Below are 25,263 nucleotides of genomic sequence, written 5' to 3' on the forward strand. Positions count from 1 at the left end.
TTCAACATCTGGAAGAAAAAAATATACTGAATCCTAATCAATTTGGATTTAGACAAGGAAGATCATGTACATAAAACCTGATCTGCTTCTATTCGAGACTAATAGAAATAGTACAAGTTAGGATGGATGGGATCCTGTGCCTTTCTAGACCTACAAAAAGCATTTGATAAGGTACCACACAAGAAACTAATAAGAAAAATAGAATCAACAGGTGGCATCAGAGGAAAATTATTGGAATGGATGGAAGACTTCCTGACTGGGAGAAAAATGAGGGTAGTAATTAGAGACAAATACTCGAATTGGGAAGAAATGATAAGTGGTGTCCCACAAGGTTTGGTATTGGCTCCAATCATGTTTGCCATATATATAAATGACATGGATGAAGGAGTAGAGTGTTATATGAATTTCTTCACAGATGATGCAAAAATACTAAAGAAAGTAAGAACAGAGGAGGATTGTGAATCATTACAGTTAGACCTGGACAAAATCTGGAAATGGACTCAAAAGTGGGAAGTAAACTTCAATATCAAGAAGTGTAGTATAATGGAGTTTGGAAAAAGTAAAAATAGAATATCAAGAAATTATAAAATTGGTGAAGAAGTAAAAAAAGTGAACTCGGAAAGAGACCTTGGAGTAATAATCAGCAAAGACATGACACCGGACAAACATATCAATAAAATAGTCAGAGAAACCTTCAACCTATTAAGGTCAATGAAAGTGGCATTTGACTACTTGGATGAGGAAATGATTAAAAAATATTAGTTACATTAATAAGACCAAAACAGGAGTACACCTCAACACTATGGACATCCAGTACTAAAAAGAATATAAAGAAATTAGAAAGAATACAAAGAGCAATGACAAAGTTGACACCAACTTTCTCCAAGTTAACATATGGACAAAGATTGTCCAAACTGGAACTACCAACTCTGGAACAAAGAAGAGAAGGAGGAGATCTGCTGATTTTTTTTATAGAATCATGAAAGGAATTGAAATCCTAGATAGGAATGATTTATTAAAATGGGACAATGGAAAAACATGAGGACATGAAAAGAAACCCAAAAATGATAACTATAGAAGATATCTGGGAAAAAAAAAATAAATAAATAGCTTCCCACATAGAGTACTGGATACCTGGAATAATATAAAGAAACACTGTGTGCAAACACTATTCAAGATTTAAAGAAAAAACTTGATGCTGAAAGATACAAAGATACAGGTCTTTTGCTTAATTTAGCCTCCCAATCTGTAAGCTGAAGCTCCTGACATAGTCCTATGAACTGAGCTTTACTGAAATCAGGTATTTTAGATACGCAATATCTATTCTAATTTTTTTTAGCAGTTTGAATCTAAGTTGAGATCGCTACTTGCAATACTTTCACCAACTTCTACATCGGTTATCATGCTTTTGCTGCTAATGATCAATAGATCGAGTAAATTTCCATGTCTTGTATTTACCTAGTTGTAGTTGTATTTACCTAGTTGTATTATACAGGAAGGGAGTTATGCTCATGGTGACCCGTCTTTGTATCTTTCAGAATCAAATTTTTTCTTAAAATCTTGAATAGTGTTTGCACACACTGTTTCTTTGTCTAATTTGTTCCAGGTATCTATCACTATGTGTGGGAAGCTTTTTTTTTTCAGATCTTTTCTGTAATTATCTTTTTTGAGTTTCTTTTCGTGTCCTCTTGTTTTTCCATTGTCCCATTTCAATAAATCATTCTTATCTAAGATTTCCATTCCTTTCATAATTCTATAGATAGTTAGTAGGTCTCCTCTTTCCCTTCTTTGTTCCAGAGTTGGTAATTGTAATTTGGACAGTCTTTGTTCATATGTCATTATGGAAAGAGTTGAAACCAGTTTTGTTGCTGCTCTTTGTTTTCTTTATAAAAAAAATTATATTCTTTTTGGTACTGGGTGTCCATAATGTTGCCGCATACTCGAGTTTTGGTCTTATTAGTATAGTTAATTTTCTTTTATCATTTCATCATCCAAATAGACAAAAGCCACTTTTATTTACCTCAATAAATTGTAGGTTTCTCCGACTATTTTATTAATATGTTTGTCCGGTGTCATGTCTTTGCTGATCATCACTCCGAGGTCTTTTTCAGAGTTTACTTTTTTTACCTCTTCTTCACCAATTTTAGAAGCTCTTGATATTCTGTTTTTACTTTTTCCAAATTCTATTACACTATATTTCTTGATATTGAATTTCATTTCCCACTTTTGATTCCATTTCCAGATCTTGTCCAAGTCTTGTTGTAATGAGTTGCAATCCTCCTCCATTCTTACTTTAGTGTTTTTGTGTTGTCTGCAAAGAAATTCATATAACACTCTACTCCTTCATCCATGTCATTTATGTATATGGCAAACATGATCGGGACCAGTGCTGATCCCTGCAGGACACCACTTAACATTTCTTCCCAATTTGAGTATTTCTCTAATTACTACTCTCATTTTCCTCCCAGTCAGGAAGTCTTTCATCCATTCCAATAATTTTCCTCTGATGCCACCTATTGTCTCTATTTTCCTTATTAGTTTCTTGTGTGGTACCTTATCAAATTCCTTTTGTAGGTCCAGAAATGCACAGTCTGCCCAACCATCTCTAGATATAGATAGATAGATAGATAGACTTTATTTGGCAATTAAACAATGTACATTAAGTGCAAATAATGACAAGAACACATAGTTCGGAATAATAAATGCAAATTGCCGAGGATAACACAAAAAGCATGTATGCTTATTTCCATTGTGGTCCTCATCAGATTGTTATTCTACACTAAGTCACACTGACATTATACGTAGGGGGTTAAGGGGACCAGAGACAATTATGAGTAATACCAGTCAGAACACATATGGCACATAAACTTTGTTATAGTTTAGCTAATATTACTAAAATGATTGTACACATTGTTATAGTTTAGCTAATATTACTAAAATGTTTGTACACATAGGAATATTGAGACAAAAAATTTGAGCACCATCACAAAAAGGAACATTGCAATAAGCAAAGGAACAACAAAATAATATTAAACCGTAACAAAACAGTATGAGTGAGTACTATATCAGAGTAGTACCATTAATGATATACTGCATTATTCTACAGCTGTATCAACATGTATGAGTGAGTACTATATCAGAGTAGTACCATTAATGATATACTGTACTACAATATTCTACATCAGTAACAACATGTAGTTATAGTGAATGCTACACTGCAGCTAGGGTCACCTATTAATTAAATCTAACATTTAACCTGAATCTCAGGACGGAGTGGGCAATTAGTATGAGCACTAGGGAGTAGTACATTATAACCTGAGGCATCAGGGGTAGGGTACAGGGGACCAGTACTCGAATGAGTAAAATAACAAGGAGAACGAAGAAAAAGGTCAGATCATAACTGTTCTCGGACACTACCTGAGATATATACAGTACCATATTATGACTGGCAAGACAAAGGTGAAAACCAATTTGTAAACATCAATAATTGTTATACTAAACTAAACTTCTGAAGAACAAAAAAAAAGGGGTGGAGGTCAGAACAGTTATGAGTGAACACAGATTTGGATGGTATTACTCATGGAATCGGGTATCCCTCACTAAGCAAGTAGTACACAAAATCAAGGCTGTTCTCTGTCCATAGCTGAGACATATAGTAACCCTTGACTTTTTTCTTGAAGGTAACCTTGCTATTTGACTTTTTAATGGACACAAGTAGTGAGTTCCATAGTTGAGCACCTGTGAAGTGAAAACTGTTTTTGGTGAAGGGACCTGCATGAGGTACAATAAGAGACTCTTGACTGTTCCGGGTTCAGTTCTCAGCCGATAATGTAAAATTACAGCTCACATATGAGGGAGCGGAATTATGAACGACATTGTAAACCTGGTTTAGTTTCAACTGCTGGACACGATATTTTACAGGTAACATTCGTACCTTGCTAAATTCTTCAATACCAATATGACTACGTTGAGGTAAATTTAGTATGAATCTAATTATCTTATTTTGTGTAACCTGTAGCCGGGACTGGTTTTTTCTGCTCAGACTACTGTACCAAGCGCTACAAGCGTAACCAAAGTGTTGTAACAAGGCTGAGACCAGGAGCTTCTTTGTTTCCAGATAAAAAATTCTGGCTTTTCTGTACAAAAATTTGACTTTATGTGAACACTTGGATACAATCTTATCCGTTATGGCATTCCCAGAGAGGGACTGATCTAAGGGTATTCCAAGATAGGTTACCTCTTGTTTTGACTCCAAGACATTAACTCCACATCTGACCTGTACATCACTGTGTTTCCTGAGGTTGGGTTTTGATGCGAAGACAATACTTTCCGTTTTACCGAGGTGTAAAGACAGCCTATTTTCTATGAGCCAGTCCTGGACCGATGACAGTTCGACACTCAGTTTCTCCTCTACTTCAACTGGGTCCCTACCTGAGACAATTAGAGCAGAGTCGTCTGCAAATAGCAGTAACTTACAGTTCACCGCACCTGGCATGTCGTTAATATAGACCAGGAACAGTAGCGGTCCTAGAATTGAACCTTGTGGTACACCACAAGTTATCTCTCTGTCATCTGAGCAGGCTTCATTTACCTGTACTAGTTGTTTGCGACCTGTAAGGTAGGACTTGAACCAGCCAATATTCGCCACTCCTAATGCCTGAAGTTTTTTTTAATAAAATATCATGGTCCACTGTATCAAATGCCTTTTGTAGATCCAACAAGACTAAACCCGTGTAATTACCTCTGTCGCATTCCTGTTTTATCAGATCGTAAAGGTATATTAAGCTGGTGTCTGTTGAGTAATTCGTTCTAAAACCAGATTGCATACCGTATAGTAGATTACGTTCCCTGAGGTAGGTATCTAACTGATTGTATACGGTACGTTCCAAAACTTTGGAAATAATACCTAGAATTGAAACAGGCCTGTAGTTACCTGCCTCAGTTTTTGCGTTTTTCTTATAAAGAGGTGTCACCCGAGCCCTTTTCATGTCGCTTGGGATAGATCCTGAACCAATGGACAGGTTTATTATGTGGGTTATTGGGGGAGTAAGAATTGTGGCTCCATCCTTAACAAACCTCGCAGGAATGTCGTCTAACCCTGTAGCCTTATTGGCACTTATGCTAGCCAGTAATTTGAGCACTTCTTTTTGAGTGGTCTTATGTAGTTTGAAACACTTTGTGGACTTGTCTTTATAGTACTCCTGAACGTACCCCAGCCCAAACTTCCCAGAACCCGTTGGGAGGGATTTAACTAGTTTTGTGGCTATGGTTGTGAAAAAGGTGTTGAAGTGGTTGGCTATGGTGTTCCTATCAGAGTTAAGCTCGCCGTTTATCATGAGTCCTATCCTGTCTACTTTGTTACTAGGCTTTGTGTGAACTTCTAGGGTCTTCAGTGTCTGCCAAAGCTTCCTTGGATCGTGTTTGTTCTGGTGCACCATCTTAGTACAATAATCAGCTTTGGCTTTTTCCTTCCAATATTTCACCTGATTCCTATAGTACAGAAAGCTATTGTAGTCCTCCTGATTTCCACTTTTCCTAAATCTGGCAATGAATCTGTCTCTATCTCTAATTAAACCCAGTACTTCGTTAGTCATCCATGGCTCCATCCTGTTTTATTCGTATCTCTTTGAGAGGCGCTACTCGGTCTATAATAGTAAGAAATGTGTACTTAAAATTAGACCAAGCCTTATGAACATCGGTACAATTTAGAACTGGCGACCAGTCTGTCCTACCCAGTTTATCTACAAAATGTTCTCGTGAGTAATGCTTCAATTTTTGCTACTGTGCTTGTCAGGGAGACCGGTCTGTAATTTGATGGATCTTCCTTGTTTCCTCCCATATAAATCGGTACAATATTTGCATTCTTCCAGTCCTGTGGCACCTTTCCTTCTTGAAGTGAGAATTTAATTATATTGTATATTTTATCTGTTAATTCCTCCATGCAATCTTTCAGTATCCAATTTGTAATTCTGTCTCGACCATGTGATTTTCTGACATCAAGGGTTTTGATTTGGTTGCTGATTTCTTTCTATGATACAATTATTTCTTTCATTGAGGGGGATATCTCTCTGTTTCCTCACAGTTGAGTTTTCTATTGTGAATACTGAATTGAAGTGGTTGTTCATAATTTCAGCCATTTCCAGTTCTTCTGTATATTCGTATTTACCCTGGCGCAGCTTTTCTATTTCTTGTTTATTCTTCAGTTTGCCATTTACATACCTGTAAAATAGTTTGGGTTCTTCCTTGCATTTTTTTTTTTTTTCATAGTTTCTCTTTTCATCTCTGTGTAATTTTACATAATCATTTCTTAGTTTGATGTACATTAGCCATTTGCTTGTTTTCTTGTCTTTTTTCAATTTCTTCCAAGCTTTGTCTCTTTTATCCTTGGCCTCACTACATTTTTTGTTGTACCAGGTATGTTTCCTTTTTCTGTGGTACATATTTATTCACTCCCTTATTATAAATTTCTTTTTAGCATATTCCATTTCTCTTCCATCCCTGTTTCTTCACTTAGGCATATTTCCCAGTTTGCATTGCGAAAGAATTTTTTGCGTTTCTCAAAATTTTTGTTGTTGTACATTAGTCTTCCTATTCTATGTTTTTTATTTCTACTTTGATCCATTTGCTCTTTCAACTCAAATTCTATTAGTACAAGGTCACTCTTTCCCATCGGAGTTTTGTAATGAATTTTGTCGACAATTTCAGGCTCTCTCGTATGTATTAAATCTAGCCTCGATGGTTCTTCACTACCTCTGTATCTGGTATTTTCCCTTATCCACCGAGTCACTGTGTATTCGATGGTCATGTCAAGCAGGATGTTGCCCCAGAGTTCCTCTCCACCCTTCACTGTCATTTCCTCCCACCATATTTCTTTTGAATTAAAGTCACCCACAATTACTATATTTCCTCTGTTCTTCAGTATATTAGTTCATTTGTATTTTGTATCTTCTAATATTTTGGAATGATCACTTTCTGTCCACGACTGTAATTTGGGGGGCACATACACCACTACAAATTTTCTACTCTTCATATATATGCTTTCACTATACCTCCTTTTTTCAGACATTCTGCATGGCATCCATCCAAGCCAGGTGTCTTACTCTCCTCATCTTAACATTTGCCTTCACTTCATCTTTCCTTATTTCTCCTCTGCTTTCCTCACTCATCACTACCATTTTCTTAGCGCTTCCCACTGCAACTACCTTTCCCTCCCTATCTTCCTTCACATTTAGCAACTCCCTAAAATACTCTGGCCATCTTCCTCTCACTGCCATCTCTTTCATTATCATCTCTCCATCTGCACCTTTTACCTTTTCTTCTCTATTTGATTTTCCTCCTCTTCCTCTCTTAATTTCTTTCTAAATATTTTTTTATTACTTTCAAGATTTTCTGTCCTACTCTTAGCCCATTTCACATCTCTCCTCTTTGCCTCCTTTACCCTAAACTTTACTTCTTTTCTCTTTACTTTGTACCTCATATGATTCCCTCATCTTAATTTGTAACCAATCTATGAATGCCTGCTTCTTCTCTTCTACACCCTTCTTTGCTTCCTCATCCCACCACTCACTACCCTTCCTTCTATTTCCTCCTGTCCTTCTTGTTCCACATACCATCTTTGCACACCTTACGACTCCCTCCTTGAAACATCCCCATTCCTCCTCCACTCCTAGTTCTACTCTATCCTTCACTCCCTACCATTCCTCTCTCAGCTTCTTCTTATACTCCTTCTCCTTTTCTTATTTGTTTAAGCAGTTCACTCTAAGTACCTCTCTACCTTCTGCCCTTTTCCTCTTTCTCCACCTATCCTCCACTCTCAATTTGCCTTTTACCAAGAAATGATTTGATATTCCACCACTCTCTCCCCTTAGGATATATACATCCTCAACTCTTCCCACTATACTCCTGGTTACCACTAATGCTCTACCTACCACCCTTCCATCCACCACCCTCTCCCATGTGAACTTATGCTTGACTTTCTTCCTAAACACTGTATTTGCTATCATCAACTCTCTAGACACATCTTCACCATCAACTCTTCACTACAATTTTTTCCAGGAACTCCATACTTCCCAATCACTCCATCTATTGGTTCATTTCTTACCCTAGCATTAAGGTCTCCCAATACAACTACATTAACCTTTATCCCTTTTGTCTTTTAACTCGCTACATCTTTTGTTGTACCAACATTTTACATTTCCTTTTTTTTTTTTTTTTTTTTTTTTATCTTGGGACATACTTTTCCACTCCTTTATAAATTTTTGTCAAAATTTTTCATTTTTCTTCTACTGTTGTTTCCTCCTTGTGTATCCTTTCCCAGTCTGTTTCTTTGAAATATTCTCTTATCTTATAATTTTATTCCCATACATCAATCTTCCCTTTCTATATAATTCATTTTTCTGATGTATTTTTCTTCATTTAGTTCTAGTTCAACTAATATGTGGCCAATTTTACTTAGTGGTGACTTATATACAATCTTGTCCACTATTTCAGGTTCTAATGTGATTATTAGGTCCAGTCTCAATGGTTCTTCCCTATTTCTATACCTAGTATTCTCTTATATCCATTATATCCATTTTGTTCTACATTAATCTTCCTTCTCTATGTTTCTCATTTCTTCTCGCATCATTTTGTTCTTTAAGTTTGAACTCTATTAGTATGTGGTCACTCTTCCCAACTGGTGTCTTGTAATTAATTTTGTCAATGATTTCAGGCTCAGAAGTGAATATCAAGTCTAGTCTCGATGGTTCTTCATTGTATCTATATAGGGTATTTTCCTTGACCCATTGAGTCAATGTATAATCAATGGTCAAATCCAGTAGAATGTTGCCCCATAGTTCCTCTCCACCTTTTATTGTCATTTCTTCCCAATTTATTTCTTTTATGTTGAAGTCATCCATAATTACTATGTTTCCTCCATCTATCAATACCTCAGATAATTCATTCTTTGTGTCTTCCAGTAATTTTGAATGATTGCTATCAGACCAAACCTGTGTTTTGGGGGGCACATATACTACTATAAATTTTCTGCTCTTCATAATACTATTTTCAACATTAATCATGATCATTTCCACATTATCTTTACCTTCTGTTATCTTCATCACATTTAAGCCCTTTCTAGTCGATAACACAACTTCTTTCCCTTGTTTATTCATTCTATTTTTCAACCAATGGTTGTACAGACCTTGTCCCACCATACTTGATGATACAGGACCTTTCAATTTTGTCTCCACAATTCCTATTATGTCTGATTTCTCTATTAACAAATAGTTGTTTAATTTATTTATTCCAGAAATCATACCATCCAAGTTTGTGTATGCCACTTTTAATTTTTTCTTTTCTTCTCTTTTTTGGTTTATGTTTCCTTTTTTCTGAAGTACCATTTTCTTAGCCTCAGATCCAGTCCTTTCTAAAAAAAAATTTTTTTTCAGTCTCCATTCTTCTCTCGTTTGTGTGTCTGTGTGTATTTACCTAGTTGCATCTTACAGGAAGGGGAGCTATGCTCGCAGTGTCCCATCTTTGTATCTCACAGTGTCTAGTTTGCTCTTAAATGTGTGTGTGTGTGTGTCCAGAGATATATTCATTTCATAATAAATTTCTTGCACCAGTGCATACTTACCTTTTCATACTTCCAGTTTTCACAAATTCGTGGAATTCAATGGCACCATGGTTTTCATAAATTTCATCATCCCCCATTCTTAAATCTTACTTAGAATTATATAAGCAGTTATCAGCATGCAGATTTTATGAGATCCTCAGGTTGTAGTACTTCTGCGCCACTAACAAACAAATGTTTTTCCTTTAAAAAGAGAGAAAAATATCACTCAATTCCTCTGTCAGCAGTATGAAATATTTATATTCATTATCATATATAAGCAATTATGTTTTCAAAATATTCCCTACTGTACTGTAGTTTTCTTCCTATATTTGATATATGAAATACTTATATTTGCCAGCCCATAAGATATATGAACACATTAAATATGTTCCAGTTTTCCAAAGCATTACAAAAAATAGGGCATTTGTTCATACCTTACTGAAAACTATTTCAACTCCCAAGACCATAATCTTGTGAGAACTAAATCTTTATTTTCATCCCAAAATCATAATCCCATACAGTATAAGTCTTAGAGGATAATAATATTATAACTTCCATCAAATTTCACTGACTGGGCATCTGCAACCCTACAGTAGCAAGAAATGATCCCTGGGTCTTCCTGCAAACCCCTTCAGGAAAATATTGGACTGTTGTGAGTTATAGTATGGGTTTGTTTCTGTCACCAGCTTGTAGGAGGAAGAGGATGAGGAGAGGGGGGGAACAGTTCCTGGTTGGTTGTAAGCCTTCCTTATGTGAAAAAATGGAGGTCTTGGGCCCAATCTGGAGACCAAGTACCAATTCATCAGAGTTGCATTTCTAAGTAAGATGATTCTCTACAACAATGATCTTGTGGAATAACCACAAGCAGATACCCAATGTTGCTCCTATTCAAATCAAGGTTTATTGTGCAAATGTTTATCTATATTTTGTACATACACATACCAAAAGGCCCTTTCCCCCTCATAACAGTGAAGTGGCCAAGTCAAAGCATACACACTGAAAGTTCACAGAGCTGTGAGGGAATAGAGAGGGAGATCCCCCCCCAATGAAGGAAATAACTGTAACACAGAAGGAAATCAGAAACCAAATAAAAAACCTTGATGTTAGAAAATCACATGGTCCAGATGGAATTGTAAATTGGATACTGAAAGAATGCATAGAGGAGTTGATGGATAAAATATACAAGATAATTAAATACTCACTCATACAAGGAAAGGTACCACAAGACTGGAAAAATACAAATATTGTACCAATATATAAAGGAAGATCCAGGAAGATCCAACCAACTACAGACCAGTCTCTCTAACAAACACAGTAGCAAAAATATGTGAAAAAGTTATCAAAAGTAGATGGGTTAAACATCTGGAAGAAAAAAATATACTGAATCCAAATCAATCTAGATTTTGACAAGGAGGATCATGTACACCAAACCTGATCTGCTTCTATTCAAGACTAATAGAAATAGTACAAGAATGGGATGGATGGGCATCCTGTGCCTTTCTAGACCTACATAAAGCATTTGATAAGGTACCACACAAGACACTAATAAGAAAAATAGAATCAATAGGTGGCATCAGAGGAAAATTATTGGAATGGTTGGAAGACTTCCTGACTGGGAGAAAAATGAGGGTAGTAATTAGAGAAATACTCAAATTGGGAAGAAATGATAAGTGGTGTCCTGCATGGTTCGGTATTGGCTCCATTCATGTTTGCCATATATATAAATGACATGGATGAAGGAGTGGAGTATTATATGAATTTCTTTGCAGATGACACCAAAATACTAAAGTAAGAACAGAGGAGGATTGTGAATCATTACAGTTAGACCTGGACAAAATCTGGAAATGGACTCAAAAATGGGAAGTAAACTTCAATATCTAGAAATGTAGTACAATGGAGTTTGGAAAAAGTAAAATTAGAATATCAAGAAATTATACAATTGGTGAAGGAGAAATAAAAAAAAGTGAACTCGGAAAGAGACTTTGGAGTAATAATCAGCAAAGACATGGCACCGGGCAAACATATCAACAAAATAGTCAGAGAAACCTTCAAGGTCAATGAAAGTGATATTTGACTATTTGGATGAAGAAATGATTAAAAAAATATTAGTTACATTAATAAGACCAAAACTGGAATATGCAGTGACACTATGGACACCCATTACTAAAAATAATATAAAAAAATTAGGAAGAATACAGAGAGCAACAACAAAGTTGACACCAACTCTTTCCAAATTAACATATGAACAAAGATTATCCAAATTGGAACTACCAACACTGGAGCAGAGAAGAGAATGAGCTGATCTACTAACTATCATGAAAGGAATGGAAATCCTTGATAGGAATGATTTACTAAAAAGTGACAATGGAAAAACAAGAGGACATGAAAAGAAACTCAAATAGAAGAGATCTGAAAAAAAAGCTTCCCACACATAGTGCTGGATATCTGGAATAATCTAGATAAAGAAACAGTGTGTGCAAAAACTCTTCAAGATTTTAAGAAAAAAAATTGATGCTGAAAGATACAAAGACAGGTCACCATGAGCATAGCTCCCTTCCCGTATAATACAACTAGGTAAATATTTGGGCTTTGTCTCTCTGCCTCCCTTAAATTCCAAGACTCTTCTCCATACAGTGTCATGGGTACAATCACTCTTTCATATAATCTACTCTTGAGTGGGTTGTACTCAGTGGGAAGGAGAATGCTTGTGGTTACCCAAGATGGTCTAGGACAGTGCTATTAGTGTCTATCAAGCGAAAATGGAAGATAATCATGGAGGAACAAGGAAAAATGGCAGCAAGGTTGAGCCAAATGTCGCTACAAGTGCATAATCCTCTAGCAACGCAAAACCAAAGCTTAATGTAAACAGAAGCCTTGAAACTCCAAGGCATTTCCAAAGCGAAAATGAACCTTTTTCTGGATTTGGCAGGTATGAGAGAAAAAAAATTACTGGTAAGTCGAATCATAGACATAGAAAAAAAAGATAAGTTTTAGCAAGAGTTCATGGGACAAAGAAATCATGGATCTAAAGAAAGATATTATGAATCTTAGAAAGGAATGCTTTGAAGTAAACAAAGAGGTGTGTGATTTAAAAAAAAAAAATGCTGAAATAAATAATGAGCTAAGTGAATTAAAAAAAATATTGAGGTAAAATATGAAAATGAAAGGATGAAAAACAAAGATACTACTAATAGTGCGACTCAAAAAAAGGGGGAAATGATAAAATACAGGCAATGTCTGAAATAAAATGTGGAAAATTTAGGAGAGAAGAGTTTACTAAAGATTAAAAAGAATGGAAAGAAAAAAAATAGATTTTAAATAAATAGTACAACAAATACAGTAAAATGCTAAAGACACAATTACTTAAGTAATCAAAGAAAAAGCAAATTGAGTCAGAGATACTGTGGATAAGAAAAAGTGTATTGTAGTACCGGTATATGGACTAAACGAAAAACATTGTCTGGTTAGCTACTTGAGAGAAAAAGAAGTGAAAGAGATAGAAACAATTCTAAAAGAAGTACGAGATGGAGATCTAGATGTAGAAAAGGGAATAGATGAAGTGTATAGTATGGAACAATACACAAAAGAAATCGACCTCTAAAGATAAAATTAAGGTCGCAAATGGTAGCACAAGGCATATTAGCAAAATCAGAAAAGTTAGCAAAGAGTGAACACTATCAATATATGTATAAAAAGATAAATGAATTTCGAGGAATGAGAGAGAAGACACTAAGAGATGATGCTAAGGGAAAAAATATGAAAAGAACAGAGATAAAAAAAAATGAGTTCTATTGGAGAGTGTTAGACATGAGGCTGTGAAAATGGTATATTCAAATAAGTGAAATGAAAGGAACAGAAAACAAGATGGAAAAGGAAAAATTAAGTGGCTCAAACTGACATCAATTGATCTCAGGATCAAATTAACTAAATGATTGCCTTTCAGAAGAAAAACCAGATATAATGGGAGTAGTGATGAAATTAAGGGGTCCACTACCACCAAATAGTGTTGGACATGGATCATATAATCACAGGATTAAAAATAGAGATGAGAAACAGGGTGGAGTCATGTTTTTGGCTATGAAAATCTTATATGTGACTAAGGTTACAGATGGTAAAAACAGTGTGGAAATGATCATGAGAAAAGTTAAAGATAGTGACATGAAAAGTAGAAGGTTTGTGGTAATTTATGTGCCCCCAAAAATGGGCTCTTGGAAAGAGAATATTAATTTTTTAAGATACAAGGCATTCACTAAATGAGATGCTGAAGGATGGAGATTTTAACTGCAAAGAAATCTGTTGGGAAGAGATGACAGTGAAAAGTGGTGAGAATCTATGGGGAAATGTATTACTTGACCTGACAATAGAACATACAATGACACAATGGGTAAAAGAAAATACCAGATATAGAAGTACTGAAGAACCATTGAGACTAGATTTAATATTTACATCAGAGCATGAAATTGTGGATAAAATTGAATAAGACACCATTTGGGAAGTGATCACATATTAATAGAGTTTGAACTAAAGGAGGAAATATATATAGAGAGAAATGAGAAATACAGAAAAGGAAGACTGATGTATAATAAAACAGACTTTGGGAAACTTAAGAAAAAAATTAAAAATGTGAGTTGGGAAAAATTCTACAATGAAGAGACACAAGTGGAAGAAAAATTTATGATTTTTATGGAAATTTATGATGAAGTGGATAAATACCATGACAGAAACAGAAAAAGGTGTATATCAAGTGCTGGTTTAACAGAAGGTGCAGTGAGGCAAAATATAGAAGAGATAAAGCTTGGAAAAGATGGAAAAAATATAAAAAACATGGAAAGTGGCAAATATATATCAATCAAAGGAATGAATATGTAAAAGTGCACAGAGAGGAAAAAAGAAAATATGAAAAAGACATAATAGAAAAATGTAAAGACCAACCTAAGCTATTATATAAACATGTGAGCAATAAACTCAAAAACAAACAGGAAATGGTGAAACTATGTCATGGAAATATAGAATACACAGAAGATTTAGAAATGGCTGAAGTCATGAACAACCACTTTAAGTTGGTTTTCACTAGAAAAAATGTACAGCATTGGCATGAAGGGTGTGAAGTGGGATCCCCCTCCGCATCAGGGAAATAATAATAACACAAAAAGAAATAGTGGATCATTTAACAAACCTTGACATCAGGAAACCACACAGCCCTGATGGAATTGCAAACTGGATAATAAAAGAATGTAACGAAGAACAAATGGACAAAATATATAACATAATAAATTGCTCACTCAAAGAAGGAAAATTACCAAATGACTGGAAATATGCCAATATTGTACCAATATATAAAGGAGGAAACAAGGAAGACCCAACAAATTACAAACTGGTTTCCCTTATTAGTGCTGTAGCCAAAATTTGTGAAAAAGTTATTAAGAATACTCATCTAGAAGAAAATAATATAATAAACCTGAGACAATTTGGATTCAGACAGGGAAGATCATGTGCCACAAATCTAATCTGTTTCTACTCAAGACTAATAGATATAATACATGAAAAGGACGGATGGGCTGATTGTGCTTTCCTAGACTTACAAAAAGCCTTCGACAAAGTACCACATAAAAAATTATTAAGAAAACTGGAAACCATAGGAGGGATACAAGGTAAACTACTGAACTGGATGGAGGATTTCTTGCATGGAAGGAAAATGAGGGTAGTGCTCAGAGAAAAGAGTTCAACTTGGGAAGAGGTGATTAGTGGAGTTCCACAGGGATCAGTATTGGCTCCAATAATGTTTGCTATTTATGTGAATGACATGGATGAAGATGTGGAATGTTACATGAGCTTCTTTGCAGATGATGCAAAATTGCTGAGGAAAGTGAATACTGAAAAGGATTGTGAATCACTGCAGAGAGATCTGAACAAGGTTTGGAAATGGAGTCAGAAGTGGGAAGTGGACTTCAACATCAAGAAATGTAGCATAATGGAATTTGGAAAAAGTAATATATATATATATATATATATATATATATAATATATATACTGTATATATATATATATATATATATATATATATCAGGACAATATAAAATTGGTACAAAGGAAGTAAAGAAAGTGGGATCTGAAAAAGACCTGGGAGTAATCATCACAAATGACATGTCTCCTGATAAACAGATAAACAAAATTGTTGGAGAATCCTACAACTTGCTAAGATCAATAAAGGTGGCTTTTACCTACTTGGATGAAGAAATGGTGAAGAAAATACTATTCACACTAATAAGGCCAAGACTGGAATATGCTGCAATGCTATGGTCACCCAGTACTAAAAAGAATATAAAGAAAATTGAAAGAATCCAGAGCAACTACAAACATGGCCCCAACACTTTCAAACTGGAACAAAGAAGAGAAAAAGGGGACTTGCTAATCATCTATAGAATGATGAAAGGTGTGGAAGTCCTTAATAGAGAAGACTTACTAAACTAGGATAAGAGAAATACAAGGGGACATAAGAAGATACTCAAAAACGACCATTATAGAGGAGACTTGAAAATAAAAAACAGGTTTCCACACAAAGTAGTGGATGTCTGGAACAAACGGATAAAGGAGCACACTAAGAACACAGTTATTAAAGTAATGAGAGAGATGTAAGAGATGTAAGAGATGTAAGAGACTTAGCAGATGAAAAAAAAGTATAATTATATTAGGAATGGAAGAGATGCATAATCCAAATAGGACTACAGGAGTAAGGGATGAGAAAAAAAAAGTAAACAATGTATTAAAAATATTTCAAGAAGGCGAACAAGAAACAAAGAAATTGAAGAGATTTATAGGCTAGGGAAATACAGTATACACAAGACCAGACCAATTAAGGTTCATTGAAAGAAGGAAAAGTTCCAGACATTGGAGCAAAGAGGAGAGGAGACTTGATGACTATTTATAGAATCATGAGAGGCATAGAAATTATTGAGTGAGAGGATCTAATAAAATGTGATGGTAGAGATACAAGATAACATGGAAAGAACATCAAGGAAGACAATTATAGAAGAGACCTGAAAAAGAACAGCTTTCCCCACAGGATAATAGACATTTGGAACAGGTTGAATGAGAATGTGGTGTGTGCAAAAACGATACATGAATTTAGAAACAGGCTAGATAAAATGAGATACAGAGACGGGACACCATGAGCATAGCTCCCCTTCTCGTAAAATACAACTCGGCAAATACACGTTAGATTAACGGCAAAGATTGAAATTAAGAAAAAAAAAATGCAACTTTCGTGGATTTCACCGATGAGGGAGTACCTGTGTTGTATTAGTAGGGAAAGGGAAAGCTTGTGTAGTGGTTAGGTTAAAAAAAAAAAAGGCAAAGGGTAGGCATTATTGAAGATAATGGAAGGAAATGAACATGCCTCAAACCCCAGAAGGGGTGTCAACAACAAACGATGTGCAGACGAAACAACTGATGTTGAACAAGTAAGGGAATTAAAAGTAGGAATATAGATAAGAGTAACTCAATGGAAAGTGGAGAAAAATATTTCTATGGATTTAATGAGGGAGTAGAAGACAACCTCCCCTGATTAGCAAATCTAGAAGAAAAACTAACAAAAATGAATGAATCATGGGAGATTAGGTTTAGCCAACGTGCAAAAATTTCACAGAGTTGATAAATTGGAAGAACTAAAGAAGGAGAATCAAACAGAAAACAGGATGGAGGTAACAGAAAATTAAAAGTGTCTTTCACAAATATAGATGGCTTAATAACAGGCTTGAATGAACTGAATGATTACCAGAAGGAAAAAGAACCAGACATAATAGGAATTGTAGAGACAAAATTGTAAGGTCCATTACCCAACAGTGTAGGACATGGTGCATATAATTATTGGATTAGAAACAGAGAAGTAAAACAAGGTGGTGGAGTAATGTTCCTGACTAAGAAGGATATAAATGTGAGGAATGTTACATATGGAAAGAATAGAGTGGAGATCATTATGATGGAAATAGAGAACAGGGACAAGAAGAGCAGGAAGTTTGTAGTAAATTATGTGCTTCCTAAAATGGCTTCGTGGAAAGAGAGAGAACACAAAAATATGTTAGAAGACACAAGGATAACACTAAATAAGATAATGGAAGATGGAGGAAGAATAGTTATCATAGGTGACTTTAATTGTAAAGAAATCTGCTGCGAAGAGATGACAGTGAAGGGTGGAGACGACCTATGGGGAAATGTTCCTGTTGATATGATTATAGAACATACAATGACACAATGGATACAAGAGAATACTAGGTATAGAAATGAGGAAGAACCATTGAGACTGGACCTAATAATCACATCAGAACCTGAAATAGTGGACAAGATTGGATATAAAATACCAATAAGTAGAAGTGACCACATATTAGTTTAACTGGAACTAAATGAAGAAAAATACATGGAAAAACAGGAACAATATAGAAAGGGAAGTTTGATGTATGGAAAACAAATTTTGATAACATGAGAGAATATTTCCAAAAAGCAGACTGGGAATGATACACAAGGAGGAAACAACAGTAGAGAAATGGAAATTTTTGACAACAATTTATAAGGAAGGAGTGGAAAAGTATGTTCCAAGAAAATATATATATATATATATATATATATATATATATATATATATATATATATATATATATATATTTGGTACAACAAAAGATCTAGTAAGTTAAAAGACAAAAGGGAGCTTAGATAAAATGGAGGAAAGACAACAGGGAGCTTAGATCAAATGGAGGAAAGACAAAAGATCCAAAAAATGGAAAATATATACTGGTTATAGACACCAATATGTACAAGTGCACAAGAAGAAAAGAGAAAATATGAAAAGGATGTCATAGAAAAATGTAAAGATCAACCAAAACTATCTAATAGATTTGTAAACAACAAACTGAAAAACAAACAAGAATCACTGAAACTACGACAAGGAGGTTATGCAGATATACGGGATAGGAGGAAAGCTTCTGGGAGCTGTCAAGAGTTTTTATGAGAGTAGTAGAGCTTATGTCAGGATTAGAAATGGAGAGAGTGAGTGGTTCGCGGTAAAGGTGGGACTTCGTCAAGGATGTGTTATGTCGCCCTGGCTGTTCAACTTATACATGGATGGGGTAGTGCGAGAGGTAAATGCAAGGGTAGTGGGTCAAGGATTGGAGATGGTTAAAGAAAATGGAGAAAAATGGGAGGTGAGCCAGCTATTGTTTGTGGACGACACTGCGCTTGTGGCAGGATCGGAGGAGGGATTGAGGAAGTTGGTGGCAGAGTTTGGGAGAGTATGTGATAGAAGAAAGCTGAAGATAAATGTGGGTAAAAGTAAGGTGATGAGATGTACAAGGGGTGAAAGTGGCAGTAATCTGGAAGTGAGCATTAAGGGAGAGCAACTGGAGGAAGTGGATAGTTTTAGATACTTGGGTGCAATTGTGGCAGGAAAAGGTGGAGTGGAGGTAGAATGTAGATTGAGAGAAGCGAGTAAATGCCTTGGTGGATTAAAGAGTGTAATGAGGAATAGACATTTGGGAATGGATGCTAAGAGGAGACTGTATGAAGGAGTGATTGTGCCAACAGCACTGTATGGGGCAGAAACATGGAACATAAGAGAGGAAGAGAGAAGGAGTTTAAATGTGTTTGAGATGAGGTGTCTGAGAAGTATAATGGGGGTTACTAGGCTAGATAGAGTGAGAAATGAGGAGGTGAGGAGGAGAACAGGGGTGGAAAGGGAGTTCGGAGATAGGGTTGATGAAAGAATATTAGGATGGTTTGGACACATGGAAAGAATGAGTGAAGAAAGAATAGTAAAAGAGGTATGGAAGGCAGATGTGGAGGGAGTGAACATGAGGGGACGTCCTAGGATGAGGTGGATGGATGGGGTGAAGGGGGCTTTGGGGAAGAGGGGAATGTCTGTTGAGGAAGGACGGGAGAGGACAGAAGACAGGGGTGAGTGGAGAATGGTTGTATATGGAGGATGTTGTGATGCATGAGGTGGAATGGGCGGGGGGATGGGGGGTGAGGTAGTATGTGTGAGCAAACGCAGCCCGAAGGGATTTCTCCCCATCTTCTCCTTTTATGCAATGGGGGGACGGAGAGGGGGGGTCGCCGATTTAATGAATGGATGGAATGGGTGGGAATGATTTTATGCCTTTTCCTTTTTGGCTACCTCCCTTGTAAGGGAGAAAAAGCCTTGGTATATGTATGTATGTATGTACAAGGAGGAATTGAATACACAGAGGAAATAGAAATGGCAGAAATTATGAAAAAGCATTTTAAATCAGTGTTTACGAGGGAAAACATATAACTTAGAGATCCTGAGTGGGAGGAGAAAGTCCCCCCTATGAAAGAGATAGAAGTAACAAGGAAAGAAATAATGAATCACTTGAGTAATCTCGATGTCAGAAAATCGCATGGACCAGATGAAATGGCAAATTGGATTTTGATAGAATGAAGGAATGAACTAACAGACAAAATACATAGTCTAATTAGTAGTTCATTGAAGGAAGGAAAAGTTTCAGAAGATTGGAAAAGAGCAAATATAGTACCAATATATAAAGGGGGAAACAAGGAAGACCCTACTAACTGTAGACTGGTCTCTCTTACAAGTACAATAGCTAGAATTTGTGAAAGAATGATCAAAATTAGATGGGTAAGGCATTTGGAAAAAACAACGTACTAAATCCAAGGCAGTTTGGATTTAGACAAGGAAGATCATGTGTCACAAACTTGATGTGTTTCTGTGCAGGACTAATAGATGTAATACGAGAAAGAGATGGATGGGCTGATTGTGCATTTCTAGACCTGAAAAAAGCTTTTGATAAGGTGCCACACAAGAAATTGCTAAAGAAATTAGAAACTGCAGGTAGAATACAGGGCAAACTACTGAAGTGGATGGAAGAATTCTTGCATGAAAGAAAAATGAGAGTGGTGATAGGAGACAAACATTCTAATTGGGATGAAGTGATTAGTGGAGTTCCACAAGGAACAGTTTTGGCCCCAATAATGTTTGCTATATATATATATATATATATATATATATATATATATATATATATATATATATATATATATATATTAACGATATGAATAATGGAATTGAAACTTATACGAGCTTCTTTGCAGACTATGCAAAATTGTTGAAAAAATTGAACACTGTACAAGATTGTGAGTCACCTTAGAGGGATCTCAATAAAGTATGGGAATGGAGTAGGAAGTGGGAAATGGAATTCAATATCAATTCAATTATAAAAGCATGATTATCCATTATTTTGGACTATTCTAACACACTTTTCTTCTATGGCATTTCCATAGTAAATGGCACTTTTTTGAGTTATGCCTATTTTCTTTCTTGCCAATCATATGGAATTTGGAAGAAGCAAATCAAGAATAATGGGATCATATAAATTGGGAGAGGAAATAATTTAAAAAGTGGAAAATGAGAAGGACCTGGGAGTCATTATTATAAATATGTTTCCTGAGAAACATATAAACAAAAATTTTGGAGAAACTTATAATTTAATAAGAACAATCAAAGTGGCATTTACATACCTGGACAAAGAAATGGCGAAGAAAATACTAGTCACCAAGTACAAAAAATTGTATAACAAAACTTGAAAGAATACAAAGAGCAATTATGAAATTGGCACTAATGCTCTCAGAACTATCATATGAGGAGAGGCTGGCAAAACTTGAGCTACAGACATTAGAGCAAAGAAGAGAGAGAGGAGACTTGATAACTATTCATAGAATCATGAAAAGCATAGAAATTATTGATAGAGAGGACCTAATAAAATGGGATAGTAGAGATACAAGAGGACATGGAAAGAAAATAAAAAAAGACAATTACAGAAGAGACCTGAAAAAGAATAGCTTTCCCCACAGGATAATAGATGTTTGGAACAGGTTAGATGAGAATGTGGTGTGTGCAAAAACGATACACGAATTTAAAAATAGTCTAGATAAAATGAGATATGGAGACGGAACACCACGAGCATAGCTCCCCTTCTTGTAAAATACAACTAGGTAAATACACATATACTGTATACAGTTTTACACCTGCAGCAAATTCAATTATAAAAGCATGATTATCCATTATTTTGGACTCTAACACACTTTTCTTCTATGGCATTTCCATAGTAAATGGCACTTTTTTGAGTTATGCCTATTTTCTTTCTTGCCAATCATATGTAACTATAGTGTCACAGGATTCTTTCTGCCAATCAATGTTTATCCTGTGGGGCCATGACTCCTGCCTTTAGTTTGAACTAGGTGGTCGTAATGCTAGGTTATGTATGTGTGGTACTGGGTAGGCTAAGTTAGGTTTTGTTTAGTTGGTTAGATTAGAATTACCCACTCATCTTTTACTTCCTCACCCAACGTCCCTAATTTGCAGCTCCCAAGCTCTCACTCCCAAAATTGTGAGGGGAATGGCACTTCAAAAATAAGGAATTTCTAACAGAAATTTCATAGAACTAAAGTTGTAGAATCATCCACAATGGTATAAAACCCCATTTCTATTTTAATTTTTTTTAATATTTTACTAGTATACCGTATTTTCCGACTTAAAATGCGCATCTGGTTATAATGCACACCCATGCACTTCGTTATCTCAGTACACAGATAGCACGCACCGACGTATAATGCGCATGCCTGATCGCATTTGTCTATAACGCAGTTTTACCTCGGTATTTATATCACGTGAACGAGGTTACATGGAGAAGTATTTTTCATTGGCTAGAGCCACCGCTGGGAAATCTCTTGATTTGTCACTAAATTAAGTGTCAGTTTAGGCATCAATCACGACACAACTAAGAAAAAGTCGGAACTACATGTACCGGTATATGACTCATGTTGTGCGTTGGTCCCTTATTACTTTGTAGCTTAAATAGTTTGTAGGAAATATGATCTAAAAAAAGTTTATTGAAAGTAAAACATACAGAAAAAATTCGGGATTTTTTACAGAAAATGTTCATTTTATATATTGAGGAAATAATTCGTCTTTACCATTTTCTATCTAATACTGAAACAAACTACAGACTGTTTCGTTTTAGCTTTGAACTTGCAATGAAAGTGGTGAAATAGGACAGTCTCTCATCGAGGTGACGTTTAGTTAATACAACTCCCGAAAGAGGGTGTTGTAGTCAGGTGTTTGACACGAGTTTATGAACAGCCGCAACAGAATTTGTACCATACCTAAAGTGAAGCAACAAAGCCACCATAAAAATTCAAACTAGGATGCTGTGAACATGGGCAAATATCATGAATATTGATCATGTTTCATGGTGTTTAGGCCTATTTAAACATGAAAAATAAGATTCGATAGATACCTACCTTTACCAAATATTTATATACGGTAGCCCATGCTGGCGTATTCTTTCATGTCACCATGGCTGTTCTTGTTCTCACGGAACGTCACGGAGAAGTGTGCCTCTCGAATTTTTGACGGCCAACATCGTCACGTTGTTGTGAAAAAAAAATTACACACACAGCCGCAGAATTTCTATCGTAGGCCGTAGATAATGCGCACCACCGGATAACGCGCAACCCCCATTTTTAGGCCTTTCCAACAGAAAAAAGTCGCGCACTATACGCCGGAAAATACGGTAACTATAGGGGGGTACATGACTCAAAAATGTGATAATTTTGACAAAAATATCATGGAAGAAAAGTCTCTTAGAATTGTCCAAAATAGTAGAAAACATGTTTTTGTGATAATTTTTTCAGTGGGTACACTTCTAGATATTTTCCAACTATATTGTAATAATTGCATTGGGAGTGAACATTCTAGTTGTGTTACTGAGAAACTTGGCTATCAGTCTGTGTTTAGTGCTTGTTCTGCCAGCATCTTAGTGTTGCTTGTTATCATACATTTTTCAAACTTGTGTTCAGAAGCATTAGTTGTGATTTTTTTCTGTGCAAAGTCTAACCCTTACAAGAATGCCCCTGAAGGGAAGGGAAAAAAAAAAAAAAAAAAAAAAAAAAAAAGACAGGGATAAGAGATGAAAAATAACCACAGAAGTGAAACATGAAATCATTGAAAATAAAAAACGAGGTGTGCATAGCTGACTTAGCACACACATACAATCAGACTACATCAACAATTTGCACCATCCTCAAGAATAGGGACAAGATTAAGGAGACAAATGCTTCAAAGGGAGTGACAAGAATATGCAACAGCCATGTATTCTTGATGTTGTTGAAAGGTTGCTTCCCATATGAATCGACGCAAAGGAAATGCAAGGTGACACCATTATCAAGAGCATCATTTGTGAGAAGGTGAAGGTAATTTCCACCGACCTTGTTAAGAAAATGCCAGGAGCAGCAATAGACAAAGAAGAAGCATTCAAGGCAATCTGTGGGTGAATCAAAAAGTTTAAAAGAACTGGCAGCATAAGGTACAGTGAAGCATCAAGCTCTGACACAAACGCAGCAGAGAACTTCACCAGTGACTTTAGGAAACTTGTGGATTCTGAGGGTTATCTGCTGCAACATGTTTTTAATTGTGATGAGACAAGTCTTTCCTGGAAAAAAATCCCAAAGCAAACCTATATAACAGCAGAGGAGAAGGTATTGCCCAGCCACAAACCAATGAGAGACTGTCTCACACTGCTGTTCTGTGCCAATACAAGCAATTGAAAAGTGAAACTGCTGCTCATTTACCATTCAGAAAATCCATGAGCCTTCAAGAAATGTAAAGTCCAGAAGAGCAGGTTTAAGTATGATGTGGAGGTCCAACAGCATGGCTTCGCCGACACAAAGAAAATTAGTTGTTATTGTGTGGGATGTGGAGGCTTTGTTTCTCATGTGACCGATAAAGAAAATCCAGTTCTTGAAAAAAAGTATAATTTGGCACAATGGAGAAAAAAAGAAGAAAGAATATTAAACAAATCAACAAAGAGAGGCCTGGATATAAGTAAAGTGGAAAGTCCAAGAGGTGTCATCCCCAAAAGAACTTGTTTGATAGATACTCAAAGGATAAACCAAAGGTGGGAGAACAACAGTTTTTCAGGGTTTCAAAGGAATTCAGGAGAAATAGGTAAAAGCTTAGACATAGAGGAGTTAGATATAGTAATGCATTAAGAAATCTTAAAGTAAATGACTTAATGGAAGAAATCATAGACTTAAAATTGGACTACCGAGCTGTACTTAGAGAATTGATTACTTTGTGTAAGAGTAATGAGCAAATGATTAGAGAATTAAGTGACCTAAAGAGAAAATTGATATCCTCAAAAGAGAAAATGAAAGAATGAAAAATGAGGACAAAAATAAAAATGAAGAAATGAAAAAGGAGGTAAAAGAGCAATTACAATAGTGACTGGAAAGGTGGAAGAGTCAATTAAAGAAACAGACCTCATTGAAATAAAAAATCAATGGAAACAAGAACAGGAAAATAAAAAAAAAATTCTTTTAGAGAAATAGTACAAAAGCAGGAGGAAAATACAAAAGAAACAGTTATAAAAGTAATTAAAGAAAAGGAAAATTGGGTGAGAGATACAGTTGATAAAGGTAAGTGCATTGTGGTCCATGGTATCCAGGAAAAACATACATACATACATACATATACCAAGGCTTTTTTTCCCCTTATCAGGGGGGTAGCCAAAAAGGACAAGGCACAAAAACATTCCCACCCATTTCATCCCCGAAAACACTCCACACCCCTCCACCCTCCCTCC

At 35.7% G+C, this 25,263-nt stretch overlaps 1 protein-coding gene across 10 annotated transcripts in view; it reads right to left on the reverse strand.

Moving 5' to 3' along the window:
• Positions 1-25,263, reverse strand: part of LOC143017865 (uncharacterized) — a 466,837-nt gene that overhangs the window by 287,843 nt on the left and 153,731 nt on the right. For 3 of the 10 annotated variants that reach the window (XM_076172858.1, XM_076172857.1, XM_076172859.1), the window contains exon 2: positions 9,617-9,796. The exons of the other annotated variants lie outside the window; for them this stretch is intronic. In XM_076172858.1, the coding sequence (XP_076028973.1) occupies positions 9,617-9,693 (77 nt within the window). In that variant the 5' untranslated portion in view covers positions 9,694-9,796. The remainder of the gene's footprint in view (positions 1-9,616; positions 9,797-25,263) is intronic. 10 annotated transcript variants of the gene reach the window in all.

This window comes from Oratosquilla oratoria, chromosome 33, assembly GCF_046742065.1.
Source record: "Oratosquilla oratoria isolate Oo_2021 chromosome 33, ASM4674206v1, whole genome shotgun sequence".
Taxonomy (NCBI): domain Eukaryota; kingdom Metazoa; phylum Arthropoda; class Malacostraca; order Stomatopoda; family Squillidae; genus Oratosquilla; species Oratosquilla oratoria.